Source organism: Bufo bufo, chromosome 2 (assembly GCF_905171765.1).
Source record: "Bufo bufo chromosome 2, aBufBuf1.1, whole genome shotgun sequence".
In the NCBI taxonomy this organism is placed as follows: Eukaryota; Metazoa; Chordata; class Amphibia; order Anura; family Bufonidae; genus Bufo; species Bufo bufo.
Genome location: NC_053390.1, coordinates 214,325,655 through 214,348,578, shown reverse-complemented (window position 1 = coordinate 214,348,578; position 22,924 = coordinate 214,325,655). Strand labels below are relative to the sequence as shown.

Genomic DNA, 22,924 nt, shown 5'->3' with positions numbered 1-22,924 from the left:
CGGCCGGAACCTCCTCCAGAGCCCCCTTGTGGATGTAATCCTGAATGTAAGCCTCCAGAACCGACTGCCTTGCGCCCTGTAGAAGTTTAGTTTTGATGAACCTGTCCGGAGGCAGAGAAAGAAGATTGATTGAGTACCCCTCTGAGATGACATTCAGGACCCAGGGATCCAAAATCTCTCGGATCCAGATGTCCTTGAAGTGGGAGAGTCGACCTCCGATGGGAAGATGAGGCAGGGGAGTGGGGAAGTCTTCTGGCAGGATGGCAGGAGTAACGGGAGTCATCCAAGGGCCTCGAGGAGGCCCGTACTCAGGAGGTGGATTTTTTTATCCTTGGCTCCTTCACGAGAGCGCCTCGAACCTCTTCGCTGCGCTCCCCAGTCCCTCCGGGCTCTTGACTGCTGGTCAGACCTACCACCACGGTTTTGTCTGCCCCGCCCCCGAAAGGACTGTTGGGGAAGACTCTTCCCCTTTTTATCTGACAGGCCTTCCATAATCTTATCCAACTCTGAGCCGAACAAACGGTTGGGCTCAAAGGGAAGGCTACATAAATTATATTTAGAGGAATTGTCAGCGGCCCAAGGCTTAAGCCACAAAGGCCTGCAGGCCGCTGACACCAGGGCCATGGTTTTGGCCGCCAACTTCAGCTGTTGTTGCGCTGTATCAGACAGGAAACCCATTGCCAGGTTGACAGTATTGAAAGCTAGCCAGAATGTCATCCCGAGACACCTTCTGATCCACATCCATCTGGATCTGGTTTAATTGAGACCGGAGGAAGGTAGAAACTTCTGTAGCAGCGATGGCCGTAGACGCGGAAGCTGCCGTATAACCTCTCCTGAATGTGCACTCTGCTCTCCTGTCAAGGGGATCCTGCAGACTCGACCCATCGTCCGCAGGAACCAGAGTGCGCTTGGACAGTTTGGGAATAGCCATGTCCACCTTGGAAATGGAACCCCACGATTCCACCAGGGGTTTTTCCATCGGAAACATGGTTCTGAATCTTTTAGTTAGAATCTGACCTTTTTCGGGTTTTTTCCACTCTGTGCGCATGACAGAGAGGAGGGTCTCATTCACTTTAAAGACACAAAGTGCCCGACTAGCAGTATCAGAGGAATCCCCCAGGTCAACATCATGGTCCCCCGACCTGATGGACTTAAGTAACTTTTGCGTCTTATCAGGAGGAACCCAAGGAGACTACGGAAGGTCTCTCTACTGGAGCCGAGGACTCCATAGGAGTCTGAGTAGGAAGCCGCTCATCCAGCAGGCTTATAACCCCTTTGATGGATCCATCAACATAGGTCTTCACCCACTGATACATATCCTGCATCGTAGGTTCGGTGGAAGGTTGGACCCTCGGACGGCAGCCGTCACACCTGGAGTAGGGACAGCTATCCTCCAAAAGTGCGCTACATCATAGCACAATAAATGTTTCCGCTTGGAACCCGCCTTTTTTTGCCATTCGAATCCCGTGGAGACTGCGGGAAAAAAAGGACAAGTAAAACATTTGTAAACAACCAATAAATGTTTCAGGAGAAAGGTAAAAGAAAGGCAGACCGGCGGAAGCTGAAAATGAGGACCAGAAATAAGGCACCAATAAGTGGAGGAACACCAGCTTATAGGATTCTGGGAGCTAGCTTAAAAAGCATGTGCAGCCAGAGAATGACCTGGTGCACAATGCTTCCTTAAATAGGGGAGGGGATGGGCTCAGAACTGAGTCGCCGCCCCAAGAGGAGAAAACACATATCAGTAAATAAAAAGTTTCCCCCCCCCAGGAAGGAATACAATAAATCCTCCAACCGGAGGAAAAATTGCTAATCATATATTAAAAAATCACAAAAGGACACAAAATCGCGTCGTAAAGGAAAAATTCCGGAAGTGAAGTCAGAGATTCCAACATCACTTCCGGAAGATGGTGGCGCCCAGCGGCCGCAAGGAAGAGGACCAGGGACGCCGAAATACACACCGCAGCGAAGCACCGCTGCGCAGCGCCGGCAGCAGGTAAGCTGTCGGACAAACCATCTAGTAAAAGCGAAGGCAAAGTCCGCAGATAAAATGAAAAAAAGATTCCCCCCTAAAGAGGAGGAATCACCGCCTAGTCCACCCACCCGGAGGACAGAAAAAAACACGATGGGCTGGAGGTGATTCCCTCCTTTATAGGGGAGGTTTAAGTGTTTAATTATTACTTGGGCTCATTAAAATTCCGCCGGTCCTACCAGTCCACAGGGGGGGGGGGGTTAACCCCATCTGTCCTGCTGGTAAGGGAATATCTGTTTAGGGTAGCAAACACAGACCAGGAGAGGAAGGAAGGCATAAAGGATGCTCCTGGCAAGATTATCCATACATCTGATGCTAATCTCCCATAAAAATGGTGTATGACACATTAACAAGAGGTGTAATAATGTGCTATGATGGATTTAGTAAAATTTTGAGATGATGTTTCAGGACTCTTTTATGCTGACCATACTATTAAGATGCTATTCAGAAGTTATATATATATTCCGTAAATCTATTCCAGAAATTTCTGCAACAAATCTGCCTTGTGTTAATATACCCTAGGAAAGGGGTCTGCAACCTGTGCCATGCGTGCCAGAGGTGGCGGCAGACCGCATTCTGCTGGCATGGCAGCTGTCACCAGATGACGGTAAGACTTTTCAGTCTTGTCACCATTTGTTGGATGCCCCACTGCCACGCTGTAACACTGAATGATCTTCAGACGTGTCATGCAGGACGCGCCAGCTAGACCCGCCCCTCACACTTACCGCCCTCTGCTACGCTACTGGATGGCCTCTACTGTACCACGCCGCTGCGCATCTTCTCCTCCTGAGGACTGCCATAAACAAAGGTATTTAAATCTACTGAGAGTTTGTGTGTGACCAGATTGGGGGTGAGGAAATGAGAGGGAGATGGGGAAATGAGCATGTGACCAGATTGGGACTGGGGGCAGGAAGGGGAGATGGGGAGACGATCATGTGACCATATTTGAGGGGGGGGGGGTTGAGCTTGGAAGATGGGGGAATGAGCATATGGCCAGATTTGCAGTAGGGGGAGGAAATTGAGCTTGGGGAGATGAGGGAACAAGCATGTGACCAGTTTGGGGGGGGGGGCAGGATTGTGAGCTTAGGGAGATGGGGGAATGATCACTGTGACCAGATTTGGGGGAGGTTGGTGAACCTGAATGCGATTGCTGGGAGAATAAGGGAGGCTGGTTATGAAGTGAAAACAGCTCTTTGACTACTTTAGGGGAAGGAGTGATGAGCCTGAAAATGACTACTTTGGGGGGTGCGGTGGAGATGGTGTCTGAATGTGATTAGTCTGTGAGGGGGTGAGATCTAATTGCGATTGGTGCTGCTCTGTGGGGTCACCAGTACAGTCCCTGACAAAAGTCTTGTCGCTTGTGTACAAATTGACCTGAAGTGCCGCTAAAATATATTTCTAATCAAGATTTTGTTACAAGAAATGGGTCATTTTAATCCCAACAGCTCTTGTAATAATGTTTCAGTGCAAAACGAAACTGACAAAAAGTATTCTAATATTCACAGCTTAGTAAAGCCCATTGAGTAAATTTTTGCCAAGACATAAGTGTTGTCGCCTTGTCATATGAGCTTCACCTGTGACTAATAATGGATCAATTAGGTCTTAGGTGTGTATAAAAAGAACCCCAGTACACTAGACCTTCACATCAACTGCAACTAGACCTCTGCAAACATACCTAAGATTCACCCGGAGACTAAAGTGTTGATTATCAAGAGGCTGAAGACCAGATCCACTGCTGATGTGGCAGACACCTTCAATGTGTCTTAGCGTCAAGTTCAGAGGATAAAAAAAAGATTTGAAGAGACTGGAGACGTTTTGGACAAGGCCAGGTCAGGCCGACCCCACAAGACAACTGCTCGAGAGGACCGTTTGTTGGCTCGAAAATCCAAGGCCAGCCCATTTTCCACTGCAGCAGAGCTCCTCGAGACCTGGTCACCTGAAGTCCCTGTGTCAACCAGAACAGTTTGTCGGATTCTGTCTCGAAATGGCCTCCATGGTCGAATCAGTGCCCATAAGCCAGCACTAAACAAAAGACAATAAAAAAAACGTGTGGCATTTGCCAAGGGCCACAGCCTGCTAAAAGGATGGACGCTGGACAAGTGGCAGAAGGTGGATTTTTCAGATGAATCTTCTGTTGAATTACACCACAGTTTAAACCACTGAGGAAGGGGTTCTCTACCCCAAAACGCGTTTGGTAAATAACAGTGAGGGAATATCAAGGAAGAGCTACCAAGAAAGAGCGCTCTGGTTCGCATAAACATATACCCGGGAAATCTAACAATATTTGAAAAAAAGACCTTTGTATCCAAATACGGAATAAAGCTCCGCCTGAACTCTTGATCACGTGACCTGCTTGAGAACCACGTGGGACGCCACGCAGGTCCTTGCAGGTCACACCGGAGACCAACATCACATAGGTCCTGGCAGACTACAGCGAAGACTAACTTCACCCTGCACAAGTGGAACGCCAAAAGCGGACGTCAAGAGCGGTAAAGTACTGCACCGTACCAGTAAGAGTACTGTCTGACAATTGGCCTTTTCTCATCCAGCATATGTAGTAGAATCCTAAGAGAAATTCCAAAATTGAGTCCTATTGTGTGGATACTATTGTGACACACACATTGTATGCGTCCAACTGACTTGTCTCCTCAGATAGGAGCCTATTGAGACTGTGGTGAACAACCATCCAATTCACCAATCAATTGAATTTACTGCTATTTTGCCAATTTGCACGGTTTCTCACCATATGTTACTAGACGTCTAATATGACTATGTCTTTTACCATTGATCATGGTTTTACTATTATGTTTTTAATCATTTTAATTATGTTTAGTGAATATATGTGATAAAGCATCCCCGATAAACCTTTATACACCTGTCCATTATTTGCCTTATATTGAGTGACCCCCAAATCCCCTTACAATTCACCCATATTTCTTTAAATTGTTGGAAAAACACTTCTGGGAGGCGGCGCTAGACAATGGCCCCGTTTTGTAGGAACTTCTGCCAGTAAGCCTATTTTCTCTGGTGCAAGATAAGGGGTGGACAAGAGTCCTCTGTCACAAAACTGGCTATCCACCTTCCCTGTAGGCACCGGCTGTATCACAGCACATTTACAGTCTTGTGACTGGATACAGCCATTCTCTCACAGCGAGACCACGCTCCAGCTTGTCCTCTCCCCAACTGCAGAGGTATCAAGCCTCACTATAAAGCAGAAAGGCCAGCAGCACCTCCGGTGTGGGGATACGTGGAACAGACCTGGATTGCGGGTGTCTGGGTGGATGCAACTCGGGATCAGATGCCAAGGAGTAAGCCTCTCTTATCGAATGCAGCCATAATACTCAGTTAAAGCCCCATGGAGATATGGGGTGTATGAACTAATAATCACCTCACTATACTCCAGCAGGCTGCTGGTGTTGTGCTTTAGACATTTGCTTCTCAGTGAACAGTGCTGTAAGCCCATTCAGTTTCCTCACTGAGTGGCGTTTTATACAGTGACCCTAGCCATCCTATTTAATTCTCAAATTCAACATGAAATCCTCGATACCCTAGAAGACCCAGTGGGCAGGTATCTCATAATTAAAGTGAGTATTAAGGGAACTGTTTATTGTATAGTGAATGTACACTCACCTAAAGAATTATTAGGAACACCTGTTCTATTTCTCATTAATGCAATTATCTAGTCAACCAATCACATGGCAGTTGCTTCAATGCATTTAGGGGTGTGGTCCTGGTCAAGACAATCTCCTGAACTCCAAACTGAATGTCAGAATGGGAAAGAAAGGTGATTTAAGCAATTTTGAGCGCGGCATGGTTGTTGGTGCCAGACAGGCCGGTCTGAGTATTTCACAATCTGCTCAGTTACTGGGATTTTCACGCACAACCATTTCTAGGGTTTACAAAGAATGGTGTGAAAAGGGAAATACATCCAGTATGCGGCAGTCCTGTGGGCAAAAATGCCTTGTGGATGCTAGAGGTCAAAGGAGAATGGGCCGACTGATTTAAGCTGATAGAAGAGCAACGTTGACTGAAATAACCACTCGTTACAACCGAGGTATGCAACAAAGCATTTGTGAAGCCACAACACGCACAACCTTGAGGCGGATGGGCTACAACAGCAGAAGACCCCACCGGGTACCACTCATCTCCACTACAAATAGGAAAAAGAGGCTACAATTTGCACGAGCTCACCAAAATTGGACTGTTGAAGACTGGAAAAATGTTGCCTGGTCTGATGAGTCTCGATTTCTGTTGAGACATTCAAATGGTAGAGTCCGAATTTGGCGTAAACAGAATGAGAACATGTATCCATCCTCTGATGGCTACTTCCAGCAGGATAATGCACCATGTCACAAAGCTCGAATCATTTCAAATTGGTTTCTTGAACATGACAATGAGTTCACTGTACTAAAATGGCCCCCACAGTCACCAGATCTCAACCCAATAGAGCACCTTTGGGATGTGGTGGAACGGGAGCTTCGTGCCCTGGATGTGCATCCCTCAAATCTCCATCAACTGCAAGATGCTATCCTATCAATATGGGCCAACATTTCTAAAGAATGCTATCAGCACCTTGTTGAATCAATGCCATATAGAATTAAGGCAGTTCTGAAGGCAAAAGGGGGTACAACACCGTATTAGTATGGTGTTCCTAATAATTCTTTAGGTGAGTGTATATACACCCAATACATCTAATCGCTCTTATTTTTCTTCCATCTTGGAGGTTATCTCTAGCTGGGATGTGGTGGATGGGAACTTCAGTGTCGTTCAGGATTTGAATTTGGATAGGTCGGGTACTCAGTCTTCCCCACCTCCCATTACACATAACGATCTTGCCTACTCCGATTCCGCATTCTAGGAGATGGTGATTTTCCTCTTATCCTTTTTGCTCTGCATAATATAAATATATTCTAAAGGGGTTTTGGGAATCCTATAAACTAGATAATGCTACCTACCTCGACAACATTAATCTTTTCTGGTCTGCTTTTAAAGCCGTTTTATGTGGCCAACTAATTTCCTACATATCCCACAAATGAAAACGGTTAATGGAATCTACCTTTAGAGTTCAGAAAACTCTCACTTGGGCTTATAGGGAGTTTAAATTGCTCAATATCCCAGAAACCTGTTGAGCATATCTAAATGCTAAGGTGTCTGCAGATGTGCTGGCTCATGAATTTAGATTATCAAAAACACAAATATTATCGCTGGGGGAATAAACTATATAGGTTTTTGGCTTCTCTTACCAGACCATTTCATGCATTTACTAGAGTCTCCAATCCAAGAGCCTCCTCTGGTTCTCTGGTGATGCATCCTAAACACATTAGTGAAGAGTTTAGAACTTTTTTTGCATCTCTCTATGATAAACCCTCCAATTGTACAGACGAGAACTCTACCTTTTTGCTTCAGGCTCAGTTGCCAGAGTTATCCGAGGATCAGAGGGCTGTCTTAAATTCCCTCATACGTTTAGAAGAGGTGCTCCAAACTATGAAAACCCTGTAACTTTCCAAGGCCCCATATTGTTTCCTCAAAAAGTATCACAGACGGGTTTAATAATATGTGTATTACAGTTCTCCCGAAACCAGGAAAAGACTATTCTCTATTAGGATCTTATCGTAGATAAGATATTGGCCAGTAGACAAACTTATTTTGCCTGATATCATTTGCTTATTTCAAATAGGTTTTCTTCAACGGAAATCTATTACATTTAATATACGGATGGCAATCTGTGCTATATCGCATTGTTGCTCTCAAAAATACATCAGGAGTATATTAGTTGGCTTCAATGCAGATAAGGCGTTTGACTGAGTGTTGTGTTTCCATCTTAATAGAATATTAACTCTACGCAACTTTGGCAAATATTTCTATGGTGCTGTCCAAAAAATGTACTTCCAACCAAAATCATTGATCTGGGTAAATAATATCTGTTGCTCCCTTTTTCCAGTACATATGGATGCTAGGCAGGGATGCCCTCTTTCTTCGTTATTATCTAACATTGCATTAGACCCCTTGCTATGTGCTGTATTGACCCTGAAACTAAACTATTGGCCACAGATGATTATCTCCAACCCAGAGCAGGCAATCCCGGGCATAGTGTCGGTTGGTTATTGAGGATTTTGGGGTATTTTCAGGATTTTTGTACAGCCAGGAACCATTTGGGTCACTTATTTAGGAATAATTTTACCTGCTAATCCCTCCTTGCTACGTATATAAATTGAATATTAAACCTACATAAGTAGCTCTTATCTCCATGGTTCAACTCCGACAGCACTTCTCTGTTTCATTCTCAGGTAAATGCCATCTTCTTAAACTGGTTGCGTTTCCTAAACATCTCTATCTACTTCAAACGTTGCCTATTTTGTTACATAAAACTGATGTCCAGTTGCTTCAGAGAACATTCTTGAAATGTATTTAGCTATTATTGCTAGACAACACTGCTATGAATTTCAGATCTGTCCTTGATTGGATTCGCAGATTCTCTCATTTTGCTAATCTGGACACGGAGAGGCAGGTGTTACCCATATTTCATTGGAGGCAATGTTGCATCTCCCTGCTGAATCTTTTCCCTCATCCATTCAAGACTTCCCAATCTTGTGATCCACTGTACGAGCTTGGAGAAAAGTTAGGAAATTATGTCAACTACACCCTTTTCAATCTTTTGTAGACCCCCTTGGATTTATTACACTCTGGCTACTCATGGTTGTTCATTAGTCTTAGAACTATTTAGATAACAATTATTTCATTCTTTCTTATGAATCTGCAGCTCAAAAGCCTCCTGCATTCAACAATCATTCGTTTCATTTTATTTTTTGGCAAGCCCGTAGTTTTTTGAGAAGCTGTCTATATGGGGTTACTCTGTAATCTTTGGGGGCATGCTTAAATGTATTCCTCAAGCATGCAAAATCTCAGACCTCGTCCACTAGCAATGTCTATAATTTCCTTAGACATTCATGGTCATGGAAAATAGTGGATACTTGCCCACAAAAATTGACTAGTGGTCTCCCTGATGTTCATGCCCTCCTTGTGCCACATAAAAAATTCACAAGCATAACCCAGATACCAGTAGTATTTCATAGAGCCTATATTACCCCATATATCTAACATAAAATTTATCAGAGAGATTCTTTTTGTTGGCACTGAACTTGGACACTGATGCTGTTGGCAGGAGTCTGCTATGTAACACGGCAGTAACCCAACCAGCTATAGCCTCCGCTTAGCTCCTGATTGGGTGCCATCTATGTACAGTGGATGTCAAGAAGGGGTTAAATGTAGCTACTTAGATTTGTTTTATATGTTAGGATATGTCACTTTGTGATGTGAAGGTTGCCTGGACCTTTACTAATTCTGAGAATGAAGCAGCAAAAACATTAGTATATATGTCCCCTACAGCTCCATTTAAGTGGACAGCAGTGAATAGGATGCAGCGCAAAATCAGTGATGCTTCCCATATACATAGTATTGTTGGACAAACCCACTGTCTTCAGCAGGACCATCCAACAATCTGATTTGAGATACTTGCGACTCTCCCCAACAGATAATGTCACAGGTGAAGAGGATTGGGTATGTTGAAATTCAGTGCACAATCTTTTTGTTCTCCTGGGAAACAAGCAGCTCCAGAGATGTCTGGCAGGAGCTTTCTCCATTTCCCCCTTGAAAACAAATACACATGCAGCCAAACCAAACATGTATGTCTATGGGAGAGTCGAGAGATGACTATTAGCTGAACAAGCGTTCAGCTAGCAGCTATTACATTTGTATGGGCACCTTTAGGATCAGTGGAAGTCCTGGTAGTCGGACCCCCACAGATCCTAAAGTGATGGCATGTTCTACCGATATTTTGTGGCAAAGCTTATTGTGTCTAATTAATTAGTGCCCTTGACTTGGTGTCAGTGGTTCATAAGTATTGTCAGCTCTCCTCTAGAAGTTTAGTAATACAGTCCCAATGTCCATTACAGTTTTAGTTCTGGAGTTCATTCGGTCAGGGTTCTGATGACTCAGACATTGTTGCTCAGCAGAGTATGTGAGATTAGATGAAGTCATTCAGGGGTCAGCATGCACATCTTGTATCCTGTCTTCTTGTATTCAGTGATCATCGTTTCACAGGATGATGTCATTATAGCTCCAACCCCATCACAAATCTTTACAGCACACATAGCAATATATTATTATGCATCATGGTGGTCTGTATAATGTGACATTTGTTACCTGTCTTAGCCATGACAGTTGCATCTTGGAACTGTTACATTTTGTTTTGTATTCATTAATTTAGGTATTTATTTTAAGAAACATTAAATGGCAGGCACTGAATTGGCAAAAAAAGATGTACAATTTGTGCACTGAAAAAATAGTGACACTTATAAAGCAATGAATACAATATGGCACTATAAATGGCTCGGCGATAAAGGAAAAGCAACAGTTTTTTTGTTTTTTTTGCAGTAAATTGAAATTGAACAAAATCGTTGGCATTTGTGCACATTACATTTCAAACACATTAACATAGGCACTGTGTCACAGTAATTAACCATTTGTTGTTAGACGCACACAAGCTGGACTTCCATCTCTACAGTTAGTGCTACTGGGGGAGGGGGCCCCGCTTCTGCTGGTTTCATTTCTGTATCTTTTTGTTTTTCTTTTCCTGTTTAACACACAAAGGAAATGGGATGAAGTGGAACAACAATAAAGCACAGGATAACAATAATAGCATACTATTGCAGTTTCTAAAATAAATCAGAGGATTGCATGTTAAGGTCCCTTATATCAAAAATATAAAAAATTCAAACCACCATTTCCCAATTTTTACACATAAAAATAAACAAAAAATTAAACATAATTGGCATCACTGTGTCCAAAAATGTTTGAGCTACTAAAATATTTATGTGAAGTGCGTAGAATAGAAAAAAAATTGGATTATTAGATTTTTTTTGTCACTTCACTCCCCCTCAAAACTGAATAAAAAGTTATCAAAAACTCAAAGTGATACCAATAAAAACTACAGTTTGCCCCACAAAAAAACTATCTACATAAATTTGGTATCACCATTATCATACTGACCCAGCAAGTCATTTTTAATACACAATGAATGGTGTAAAAATAAAACATAAAGCATTTTTTTTTTCAAATTTACCCCACAAATAATCTCCCCCCCCCCCCAATTTCCAATAAAACTATTGGTAAATTAAATGGTGCCATTAAAATTACAACTTCTCCTGCAAAAATAAACCCTCATGTGACTATTTGAATACAAAATTATAAAAGTTATGGCTCTTGGAATGTGGGAAGTAAAAACTACAGAAGTAAAGTACAAACAAATGTCCTGGTTCCTAAGGGGTTAAAGAGCAACTCTGCAAATATGTAACAATCTGACATTTAATTTTTACTTACAATACTTTGAGATGAGAAAGTATTCATATATATTTACAGAATGTATTGTACAAGGGTGCAAATACAGTATGCACACTGACATTAGAAGATAAAACATCTCATTTATTTAGCAACAGTGAGGTATCCTAGGTATGCTCCTATGCTGATATACAGTACGCCAAATGCACATATATCAGTGTAAGTATATGTTCAATTAAATGTACACTATTTCTGTTGAAATAATTGTCAGGAACAAACTAGAATTATTCTATATGTGTAGAGATTGCCCAGCACTCGATCCTGTATAGCACTGCAGCAGGAAGGAACAAGTCCAATATCCGTAATACAAGAGTCCCAGCATCTGCTATTCTGATCTTTAAAGTTTCTTTATTGTATTACTTTATTAAGAAAGTACAGGACGCGTTTTGGCCAGTCCTAACCTTTTTCAACTCCCTTTATCATAGAAGTAGGTTAAAACTAAAGCCGTCCATACACATTGTAATTCTCGGCTGGCAAATAAATTTGGCCGAATTGGGTCCATCATACCCATTCATGTAGTTTTGACCGACCACAGAAAAACCCGGCCAAGCAAATTTCAGCACACAGAAGCCTTTCCATTCGACCTTCACGAATAATGGTTTATAGGGATGAGCGAACTTCAGTTTTTAAAGTTCGAGTTCGGGTTCAGGTATATGGTGAATTGCGTTGTGGATTCCGCTACCACGGACCATAACGCAATTCAAGGACTGAATGAATAACGAAATGTCTTTAGAGGCATTCCGTTATGCATTCCGTTCATAATAGAAGTCTATGGCCTGCATAACGAATCCGTCCGGTTTCCGTTATGCAGGAGAGGACTCCCGCACTCCGTCATAATAGAAGTCTATGGCCAGCATAACGGAAACCGGACTGTTATGCTGGCCATAGACTTCTATTATGACGGAATGCATAATGGCTGCCTTGCCTTAATAGAGGATCCCTGGCAACAGGTCTATAGACCAATCATAAGGCTGATGTGGAGGTAATGTCTCAGCCTCCTTGTTATAAAATATTTTGATATAGCTGGTATGAACAGGTAACTCTTGCAGATTCTGTTGAACAGGTGGAACATAAAGAGGATATACTAGGCATTGGATGTAACATCTAGAACTCCAACAAAGAATCTGCCCTGAGTTCCAGGACAAGGCTGTCCAGGCAGAGCCAGGGTAATCCTAGCAGGAGAGAGTTGGTAGATGCAGGTAGAACAAACAAAAAGATCTTTTTTGTGTGGAGTGCCCCCGTGGGGCACGGCGACAAAGTGAATGGACTCTGTGAGAGCCCTCCCATCAATAGAATTCATCACAAGGGCAGGGGCTTCTCAGGGCACTAAACAGGTATTCATTATGGGATCACCACAGCCTGATGCAGGAAGTTTCCTGCCGAACCAGAATTTGGGAAGGCCGACACAGTAAACAGAGTACCACCAAAGGAAAGTATCACAGGTAAATTCCATCTAGAAGAGGACAGATCTTCCCGCCTTGCGGGTTAATGTGCGGACATAGTGTTCCTCCAAAATACAGTACAAACATAGGTGTCACGAATGATGTTACAGATAACTGGAAGTTATGGATAAACATCCGACTGGCTTGATCCCAAACTAAGGAGCATAAAGGTGACCCCTATAAAACCCTAAGACCTCACCCTGACTGCTAAGCACATACAAGGGTCTCAGAGGTAGACGATTGCATGCCCTCGTACCTAGACTGAGTGACACCTGAAAACCCTATAATAGTAAGGGGACACGACCACCGGCTCCCTGCACTAAATACGGAGGGAGTCAGGGTCACGTAGAATCAAGCTAGCAAGGAAACACAATACATGAAAGGACTTATCTGAACAAGCAGTAACAGAAGTCTCCAGCAGTGAACACTTCATACCAGGAAGTAGTATAAACCGCAAAGTGAGGCAGTATGGGAGGGAATATAAAGGGAGGCAATTAGTGTAAATAGGTGACAGCTGGGAGAAGGAAAGGAGATGACAAAGTGAAACCAAAACAAAGAACATCATGCAAGAGGTACAGAAGAACGTCTGCCAGACCTTCTCAGAGAGCTGGCGGTGACAATAGGTTGTTGGAATGCTTGCGCAGACACTCCTTTTCTGTCACCCTGACTGTGTCTACGTGCATGAGATCTGGTGTAGAAGTTGAGGCAGAAGTAGAAGAACACCAGTTTTTGAAACATATGTGCCTGTCAAGGTGGGCTTCACTCACGGGCTGCCTCATTGGCATGCACCCAGGACCGAAAGTCAATTTGGGTGGGAAGGGATATAAAGGTCTCTAGAGTGTATAGTATGTCTCGACCATTCAGTTCATCCTTGATTCGCTCTGACAAGCCTTCTCAAAAGGCTACCACTAGTGCTTCATTATTCCAGGCCAGCTCCGAGGCCAGTTTTCAGAACTGGATGGTGTATTGGCCAATAGAGTAGTTGCCCTGACGTTGCAGTAGAGAGGAGGCCACGGTAAAAGTTTGCATGGATTCTTTGTGAGCCATTGTGAAATGTGTCCAGGAACTCTTGCAGATTATTAGTGACCGGATCACTCCTCTCCCATAATGGCTTAGCCCAGGCTGGAGCTTCACCAGAAAGATATGAGATCAGAAATGCCACCTTGGCACGTTGGTATGAAACTGGTGCTACAGTAGTTGTTAGAGCGTTATGCTGGGCGTACATGTTGTGCAAATTTGACAGTATTTGCTGCTGGCATTCACGCTGATGAGCCAATTCTAGAAATACTTCAGGTAGACCCACTCGGGGTGGGCCAGCGGAATCCATGTGGAACCACTGTACCAACTAAACAGTTTGGCTTTGGGATAGTCCTAAGGGTGTTAAATTTCCTAAGGGTGTGAAAATTCTAATCACCCCCCTTTCCCCGTATTGCAAAATAAAAATAAGCAATAAAAAAAAAGATTATTAGCATTGCCACATTTCAAAATGTCAATACTAGTAAAATACAAGTGCGGCAATCTTTTTAAACAGCTGACCAGTGGGTGTCCCAGGAGTCGGACTACCATGATGTGATATTGATGATCTATCCAGAGAATAGGTAATCAATATCATAGTACTGCAAAACCCCTTTAAGATACTCACACTAATTCAACAACCAAACTCTGAGTACCTATTAGAACAGAAAGTGTACTATAAGCAGTTTTCTAATCTAAACCAATATGATATTTTGTTAATACAGCAGAAAATCAAATATGAGTCAGAGATTACCGGATGAAGATCGAAAGGTCTTAGGAGCTTCTACATTTTCCCTACCACTTTTCAGCTTGCGCTCCTTGGTTTTGTTGCTGTTTTGAGGACACTGAAATAAAAATGTGGTTGGAATCATAATTCTTATGGTTACAGATGCAAGAAGAATTGCGAATGTAAAGAGAAATATATGAAAACCACACTGACACTTTGTGTGTTTTAAAGGGTCACTGAGCCTTCCGAAAAGTTTTTATATGTAATAGCTACATATGAATGGTTTTAATTGGTGGAGATCTGAGTGCTGAGATCCCCACATCCCCACCGATCACAAGCACTCTCTCTTCTCACTGCAGGAGAAAAAGTCTATGGGCCCATCTTGATTCTGTCCCCTCAGCGAGAAGTGAGTGTATGGTATGTGAGCTCTTCTCTCATTCTAGTGATCAGTGCAGGTCTCAGACCCCATAATTCCAGTCAAAACCTTTGATATGTCACTATGACATATCAAATGTTTTTTGAAAGCTTGGTGACCCTTCAAACATTTGGGGAATTCGAATACCAATAATCCTAAAATGTACTTAAAGAGGACCATTTACCAGTCCTGACATTACCATATAAGTACCTGGCAGGGTAGGGCGTACTGATGGCATGTGATATCGCAAAGACGAGCGTCACAGCCAGGTGAGATTTTGTGCTGAATTGTGCTCTGTATGATATTAGTCAAAAATCGTTATAATGCATCATAAAGCGTTATAACCAGATAATCCTTGACAAATGTATTTTGATTTACACAGTCAATGGTAAGTGAACTATTGTAGTAGGAATACTCTAATAATGGGATTGCATCACCTTTTCATTTGCATGCTGTTGCTCTATGCTGCTGAAAAATGGCTCCAAGTTACAAACAGAAAATGTTTGCATCACCCCCGATACATGATTGTTTAAAGGCATTACAGCAGATCCAAGAGTCTTCACAATTGGGGGATCATGACAAAGTTCAATTAGATTTTCTTTTTTCTTCTTACTCTTTCCATCAGTTTTACTTCCCTGGGACAATAGAAATGAAGTTATAAAGTAATTTTCAACAAAACTGGCCTTATACAAAGCCAATAATTGGTGGGACACATATCGGGCATTTGGACGAAGTATTATTTCTGATAATTGCCCTATAAATGTAACAACAAACAGCCAACAAAAGAACAAATTCTTGGTTGTAAGCTGGCACAAAACATTTTTTGGTAACACATTACTCTGCAAATAGGGATGTGCTGCTAACAATTATATGACATGGGGACGACGACTGTAGTAAGGGCCGTCTATCTCGTACAATCTCTGTATGATTGCTGCATATAAATGTAGCTAACAAGTGGGAAAAGATCGGGATTGAATGTTCTTATGAATGTTCGTTCGCTGTCATTGTCCACTCCATCAGTCCCTGTTAAAAGGGCCTTTTTTTATTGTAGTGAATGGTATGAGCAGTGGTAATTACACTGCACCACCGCTGAAAAGGAGAAGATGGCGCACAGGTAATTTTTAAGAGGAAGCAGCTCTCTCAGAAGCGCTGCTACCCCTTCAAACACCTGCTCAGCGGGGGTGTCAGGAGTCACACCCACGCCAATTTTATATCAATAACCTATCCTGAGGATAAGATATCAGTATTACACCACTGCATAACCTCTTTAAAGATTATCATTTAGTTAGTCAAGACTTAAAACAAACTTACCCTAGAGCTACTTCTGGCCTTGTCCTTTTCCTTGTCCTTCCCACCAACTTTTTTGTCAAGTTTTGATACAGCAGCATTCTCCTCTGGATCTTTGGGCCATGAGAGGATCTAATAGAATCATGGATTTCTGCATGAATACCAATCTTGCAGAAGTAATATGGCGTAATTTGGTGCATCTAGGTTTAGAGAAATGATCTACGCCTAGTATGAAAATGGGGTATGGCTTACGAGAAAGCGGCATGGATTAATACGTATCATTTTGGACCATAATTGCACTACAATTCTAGAGTAAAATTCTGTCTCCAAATAAGCCAATCAATAGTAGGTATAAAGGTAGACAAAAGAGTCTATCCTTGCACCACATCCAGCCTGTGATAAATCTGGTGCATATCTAGACAGCTTATCTAAGTTTATTTAATCTACATAATTGGTAAACCTGCCCCGATAATTGTTAATTAATACTTTTCTGTTATTTAATATGTAGTTTAAAAGGGTTAACTGAGCCTGGCAAAAAAAAATGTTATAAAAATTTAAAATAAAACCCAAAACACTCAACGTTTAGGAGGTTCCTGGTTCCATCAACGGGGTTCCCATCCCCACTGCTTCCAGTCACCACTGGACTGCAAATGTGACTTGCCGCCTACATGGACATAACTGCTGCCAGTCAATGGCCTCAGCAGTGATGTGTGCAGGAACAGCATATGACTGCTCATCCTCATTGATTAGCCATCAGCAGTGACATGCATTTAGATGGCATGCTACATTTCCCAGGTTGCGGGGACCAGGCTTTTGTGCTGGACCCAGGATGCTCCAAAGTGAGTGTTTTTATTATAAAAAAAATTTTTCAATGCACTCCTGGTTTTGGCTTCAAAAGCTGCATCAAAAAATCTGAACATGTGACAGCACCCTCACCCAAATGTGGATGATCATGGGCAACTAAATTGCCACATGCCAGTCCAAATTACTTAAACCAGCATTACATGTACTAATATACAGCAGGAGTGTATTCTCTCCATAGTAAGTTTCTGATTACATTATCCTGTACTCAAATTAAGCATGTATACTTTGTATGGTGAAGGACTGTACACATTACCTTTTCCTCTCTGACAGTCACCTTCATTCCAGAGAGAAGAAAAGACTTTAAAGCCAATAAATCTGTAGATGTGTGTTCCTTCACATAATCGTACTCTATATTTTCATTCCAAAAGGATCCATCAGATTTGAAAAGACCTGGGACAGAATGATGAATTAAAACACATATGGAAGGAAATATAAAACAACAATTTATTGTAATGTACCCATGTGCACCTGCAAGATAAGAAAGTAACAGACAGATAGATTGCATATAGCGTCCTTCAAGAAAGCTCAGTGATACATCACTGTGGGAACAGGTTGGACGATATTTAAATATGTATAAGTGTATGAGAAACTCTGTAGATAAAATGACCCTTTCCTTTTCTAAGAAATGTAATAGGTGCTATCCACTTGTTGAGTGGTCTGAGGATGTCAAAAATCACAGAAAAAGATACAAAACATCCTGCACAATATGATAACTAAATATGCACAATAGATGCAAACATTATATATGGACTAAGCCCTCACTCGGATATGTTAAAATCTGAGACTTTCAGACAATATATTTTGATCAAAACACATCTGTGCCCACCTACCCGCGCCAAGGTGGTCTCAGTCACGCAGGTCCTATGCTAAACCTATCTATGCCGTTTGGCATCTACATTCAGGAGAGCAGACCCTGCACATATAGAGTGCTGCTCCTAGTTACCTCTGTGTGCACCAAGCAACCAATGAGAGAAGCAGCACACCTATATGTACCACCTAATCAAAGTCGCATGTGGGATAGGTGGGGCAAAAGTGCACAAGAACGCTACTCTTCAGAGATGTTTTGTATAATTTTCTGTGATTTTTAATAAATTTATGTGCTTGAAGGAGTGGCACCTTTAAGTGTGAATGCGCTCCTATTATCTGGGGAGTAGCATTCTTGTGCACTTTTTGCCCCACCTATGCCACATGCATAGATGGTACATTTAGGTGTGCGTGATACTCCTCTCATCGGTTGCTTTTTGCACACAGAGGAAACTAGGAGCAACACACTATATGTGCAGTGGCATAGGTAGGCTTAGAGTAGGACCTGCCTGACTGAGAACACCTTGGCGTGGGTAGGCGGGCACAAATGTGTTTTGATCAAAATATATTGGCTAAGAGTCTCAGATTTTATCATATCAGGTGAGGGCTTAGTCCATATATAATGTTTGCATTATTTTCCGTGATTTTTGGTCAGAGGATGTCCAAATATCTCAACAATTGTCAGTATAAAAAATTTAACAGTCACGAGTCATGAATATGTGAAAGAAGTTAATTATAAATAGAAACTGTTAACATAAATATTATTTTATGGGAATGATGCATAAATCAGTGGTATAAATGAAAAAGACAAGGCAGAGCAGAACTTTAGATCAGTCCAGCTGCCACACTGACTATTTCCACCAATTTTGCAGCTTAAAAAAATTTGGCAGTTATGGTGCATGTCATATTTGGGCAATAATTAGTGACTTTACATTTTTGAAAAGTAACAACAAACGAGGGTGCACCTGGGCAGCAAATGGTGTAAAAAAGAAAAAGAAATAAAAGCGCTTATACTTACATTACCTATTAACTGCCGCTGTAATGGTGCCAGGATCCCAACTGCACTCACTTTCTGCTCCTGTCTCAACACAGCAGAAAATGACTGGAATTGCTACTCAGCCAATGACTGGCTGAGGTGGTACATCTCTGCATCGATTGATTGGCTGAGAGGCATTCTTAGCCATTTACAGCTGTGTCAAGACAGAAGCAGGATGTAGCATGTGGCAGGGACCCCTGAACCACCAGAACAGCGGTGGTGGGGGGTCGGTGACGTAAATGAGCACTTTTATGTTTTTTTTATACCATTTGCTACCCACAAGAAATCTTTTTGGATTGGGCTGAAAGTGTGGTTCCTATCAGTCCAGTTCAAATTATAGTGAGAATCATGTATGCTCATAATAGGCATAGATTTCAGTTACTGCCTTTAAAGATCTCAGATGCGCTATTTGTTAGGAGGCATCCGCCTCTTAAAACATTTGCCGCATTTTACTCTAACACACGTCAGTATTAAGATTATTAATAAATGTCTTCATAAATCTCGCCTATGATATTATATTATTGTAAAATACAATATTAAAAAAATACATTTTGAAACAAACAAACAGAGATTAGTTGTGATGTCATAGAAGCTAAAATATACTCATGATTTCTCAACAGATCACCTAACAGAAACATAGTTGTGATTTCACAAGAGTTACCAGAAAGAAATCCACTTGCAGCTGACTTGGCAGAGAATAGTGATGTCTCAACTGCTTACCTGACTGGTATACTGTTCTAATATCATAAAATAAAACTGTGGCAACATTACATGAAATTCACAGCCTAAGGAGGTTTCTGTGGATCTTAAAATCCATAAAACACACACACAAAATTTTGCTGACAACAGCCTTTTAAAATTTGTTTAACTTTTTGTTTAGCGCTGTATATTTCATATCATGTTTTCACATAAGCATAGCTCTTTATATATGTAATATAAGAGGTTCAACTCAAGAATTGCTATTTTTACATTTTCAACAGCATAGACTAAGTTACCAGCATGAAGGTTTAGTGGGTAGAGTTGTTCCTCGTGTCCTTCGATGCTCTGTTGTGGCTGATCGCACGTATATGACTGAAATAAAATACAATGAAATGTACACACCTATTGGATTATACCAAGTCTGAACTTTTACTGAGAACAAGAAAAAATGGATTATAATCAACAATGCAATTTTTTCTTAACTTCAATTTAATATTAATCCACTTCAGAATGAACCATTAGTCATATTTTCTTCAGGATGCAGAATAATTTTTAAAGGGGTTGTCCGACTGTTTGTAACTGATGACCTATCCTCTGAATAATCCTTTTTTTTTTTTGTAGAATATAATACAAGGAACCATAAGTAAACTGCACAGTAAGTACTTAAACAAAAAATAGACATATGGAAAATAATATAGAAAATATAAATAGTATATAAAATATTAATTTATATAATAAAATATAATAAAAATAATAAAATAAAAAATAATAATTAACAAACGATTAATAAATTTATATAATATAACAAAATATAATAATGTAGAAAATAAATTATCTAAAACACTAATATAATAAAACACATATAAAATATAAGTAAAAAGTAAAAAATAATAAAAAGAAATAATACAAATAAATTATATTAAGAAATGAGATATATAAGCACAAATAGTTCACGTAATTAGGGATTCTTTATAAAGTAAGGGATAACGCTCATCTAGCTTGATTATCATGTACATGGGTATTTGTACAGCATTGCACTGTTTATGTCATTTGATGATGTTATTATAGCATATGGCCATTTCAATGAATATGGTGTTTCATGTGCGGTAATCTATTATGGTCATGGATTTTGGACAGTGCATTGCTGCACAATACACATTGTTTTCACATATATTTTAATTTGATGTTCCTTTGTTTGTCTCCTTTTTCCGTGGATAATGTTGACTTTTGTCTACTTAGACAAGGGCTGATTGCGCCTGGTATGTTTAATTATTCTTTTTATTGTTTCATTGTTTTTCTTTCTCTCCCCTTCCCTCCCTTGTTGCCATATTCCGCTTTGTCTCCTTGTCCGCAGGTCCCTTCCTTCCGGGTGTGTCTACGGCGCCTTACACCGTAGGACTTCCGGTGTTTGGCACGCAGTGTCTGTCCTGTGAGCGTGCGCGCCCTGCTATTTCCGGTAATTGGAACGCAGGACGCACCGGCTCGGCGGCACACGCTGGTGCATAGTATTTCTGATTACTGCCTATGACGGAACTTACATGGGCAGCAATAAGCGCATGTTTGAAGCGCACATTTGATATACCCAGCCCCCTCTTCCGTCCCTCATTCCTCCCACTAACCAGCCGAGCGGAAGGTTGCCGCCCCCATGCTCCACTCTGCCGCCTCGACACAGGTGAAATCAACCATTACTAGTGATTATTATGTGTATATATTCACCTATGTGTCATTCAGGAACAGGCACCCCTGAGGAAGCCAGCAGAGCCTGGCGATACGCGTTGGGCTTGTTCTGACCACCACACATACCCCCACCATGCTACTTTAAATGATAAGTATTGTAGCTTTTCATTTTTTTCATTGTTGATGGATTACATGTATTTTCAGCTGCTGTTTATCTGCATTTGTGGGGGTTTGTTCATGCATTTGTGGTGAGTCAGGGGGACATGTGTTTATATTCAGTTCACATGGCCCAGATTCATTGTATACAATGTTTTTAATTCATTCTCTGTCGTGTCTGTTGCTTTAAATAAATTTGATATTTTTATAGATGTGCGGCTATTATCTCGGTATTCTTTCTTCTCTTTTGTTTATCCTATCCTCTGAATAAGTCATCAGCATTTGATCAGTGGGGGTCCGACACCCAGGTAAGCAGCAAGAAGGCCACGACGCTCACAGGAGAGTAAGGGCATTCTCAAATAGCTGATCGACAGGGGTTTCGGCAGTCAGACCCCTACTGATCAGATGCTGATGACCTATGGATAGGTCATCACTTACAAAAAGTCAGATAACCTCTTTAAGTTGAAAAATAATATTTTGGCCATTATGTATTCAAACAGTAGATATCAAACAGTATCTAAACCAGGATAAACATGTTTAGGTCTAAGTGCATTGTTGCATTTACATGTACAGTTTATGCCAGCATTTGCCCATAGAAGATATGTTTTTTTATCTTTCACCAATAAAGCACAGCAAAAAGCAATCCCAAAACCACAAAAACACCACACATGTAAATACAGCCTAAAGGGTTCAAAATAATTATTAGTGAAAGAATTGTAATAGATTTTAAAAAATAACGTGTACATCCGGTATGCAGCACTTCCTGTTGCTGTATTCAAACAAACTCCTGATGCATTTCTCCTTTCTCTGCCACAGCTCAAGCACCACCCATAACAACACCCAGATACTTTATAGCTCCTCTTACCCATCTAGTTACATAGACATCAATAATCTTTACTGTATAACTATCTTAAAAAGACCTGTCACCATAAAATGCAGTGCAACCTGCAGGCAGCATGTTATAGGCAGGAGGAACTGAGCAGATTGATATAGTTTTATAGAAAAAGATTCAGCAAAATTTGTAATTTATAAATTTATATCTCTCCTCTCTGACTTCATCGTTCACCGGGAAGGTGATATCTGTGATTGATAGCATTCATTGTGTAAGTGTGTATACATAGGTAGATGTTGGTCACTGATAGCTGTTCATGGTGGAGGTGATGTCAGTGATTGATAGCATTCTCTGTGTCAGTGTGTATATAAAGATAGTTGTCAGTCACTGATAACATCTCAAATAAGAAAACTCCCAGCAGCTGTGTCTTGATGCAGGTAAACAATTTTATTCCATTTGTAGGAATGGTCCTATAACCAGGACGCGTTTCCGCGATGTGCCATTATCAACAGGTGTATCCAAATGTAGTGAGAACAAGATATA

General features: G+C 41.3%; 1 protein-coding gene across 1 annotated transcript in view; it reads right to left on the bottom strand.

Moving 5' to 3' along the window:
- Positions 1–10,428: 10,428 nt before the first annotated feature.
- The window catches only part of LRRC43 (leucine rich repeat containing 43), a 44,198-nt gene continuing 31,702 nt past the window's right edge, over positions 10,429–22,924 (bottom strand). The window contains 6 exon segments of the mRNA XM_040419661.1: positions 10,429–10,664; positions 14,639–14,729; positions 15,464–15,661; positions 16,338–16,445; positions 17,431–17,567; positions 20,013–20,088. Coding sequence (XP_040275595.1) covers positions 10,561–10,664; positions 14,639–14,729; positions 15,464–15,661; positions 16,338–16,445; positions 17,431–17,567; positions 20,013–20,088 — 714 coding nt within the window. The 3' untranslated portion in view covers positions 10,429–10,560.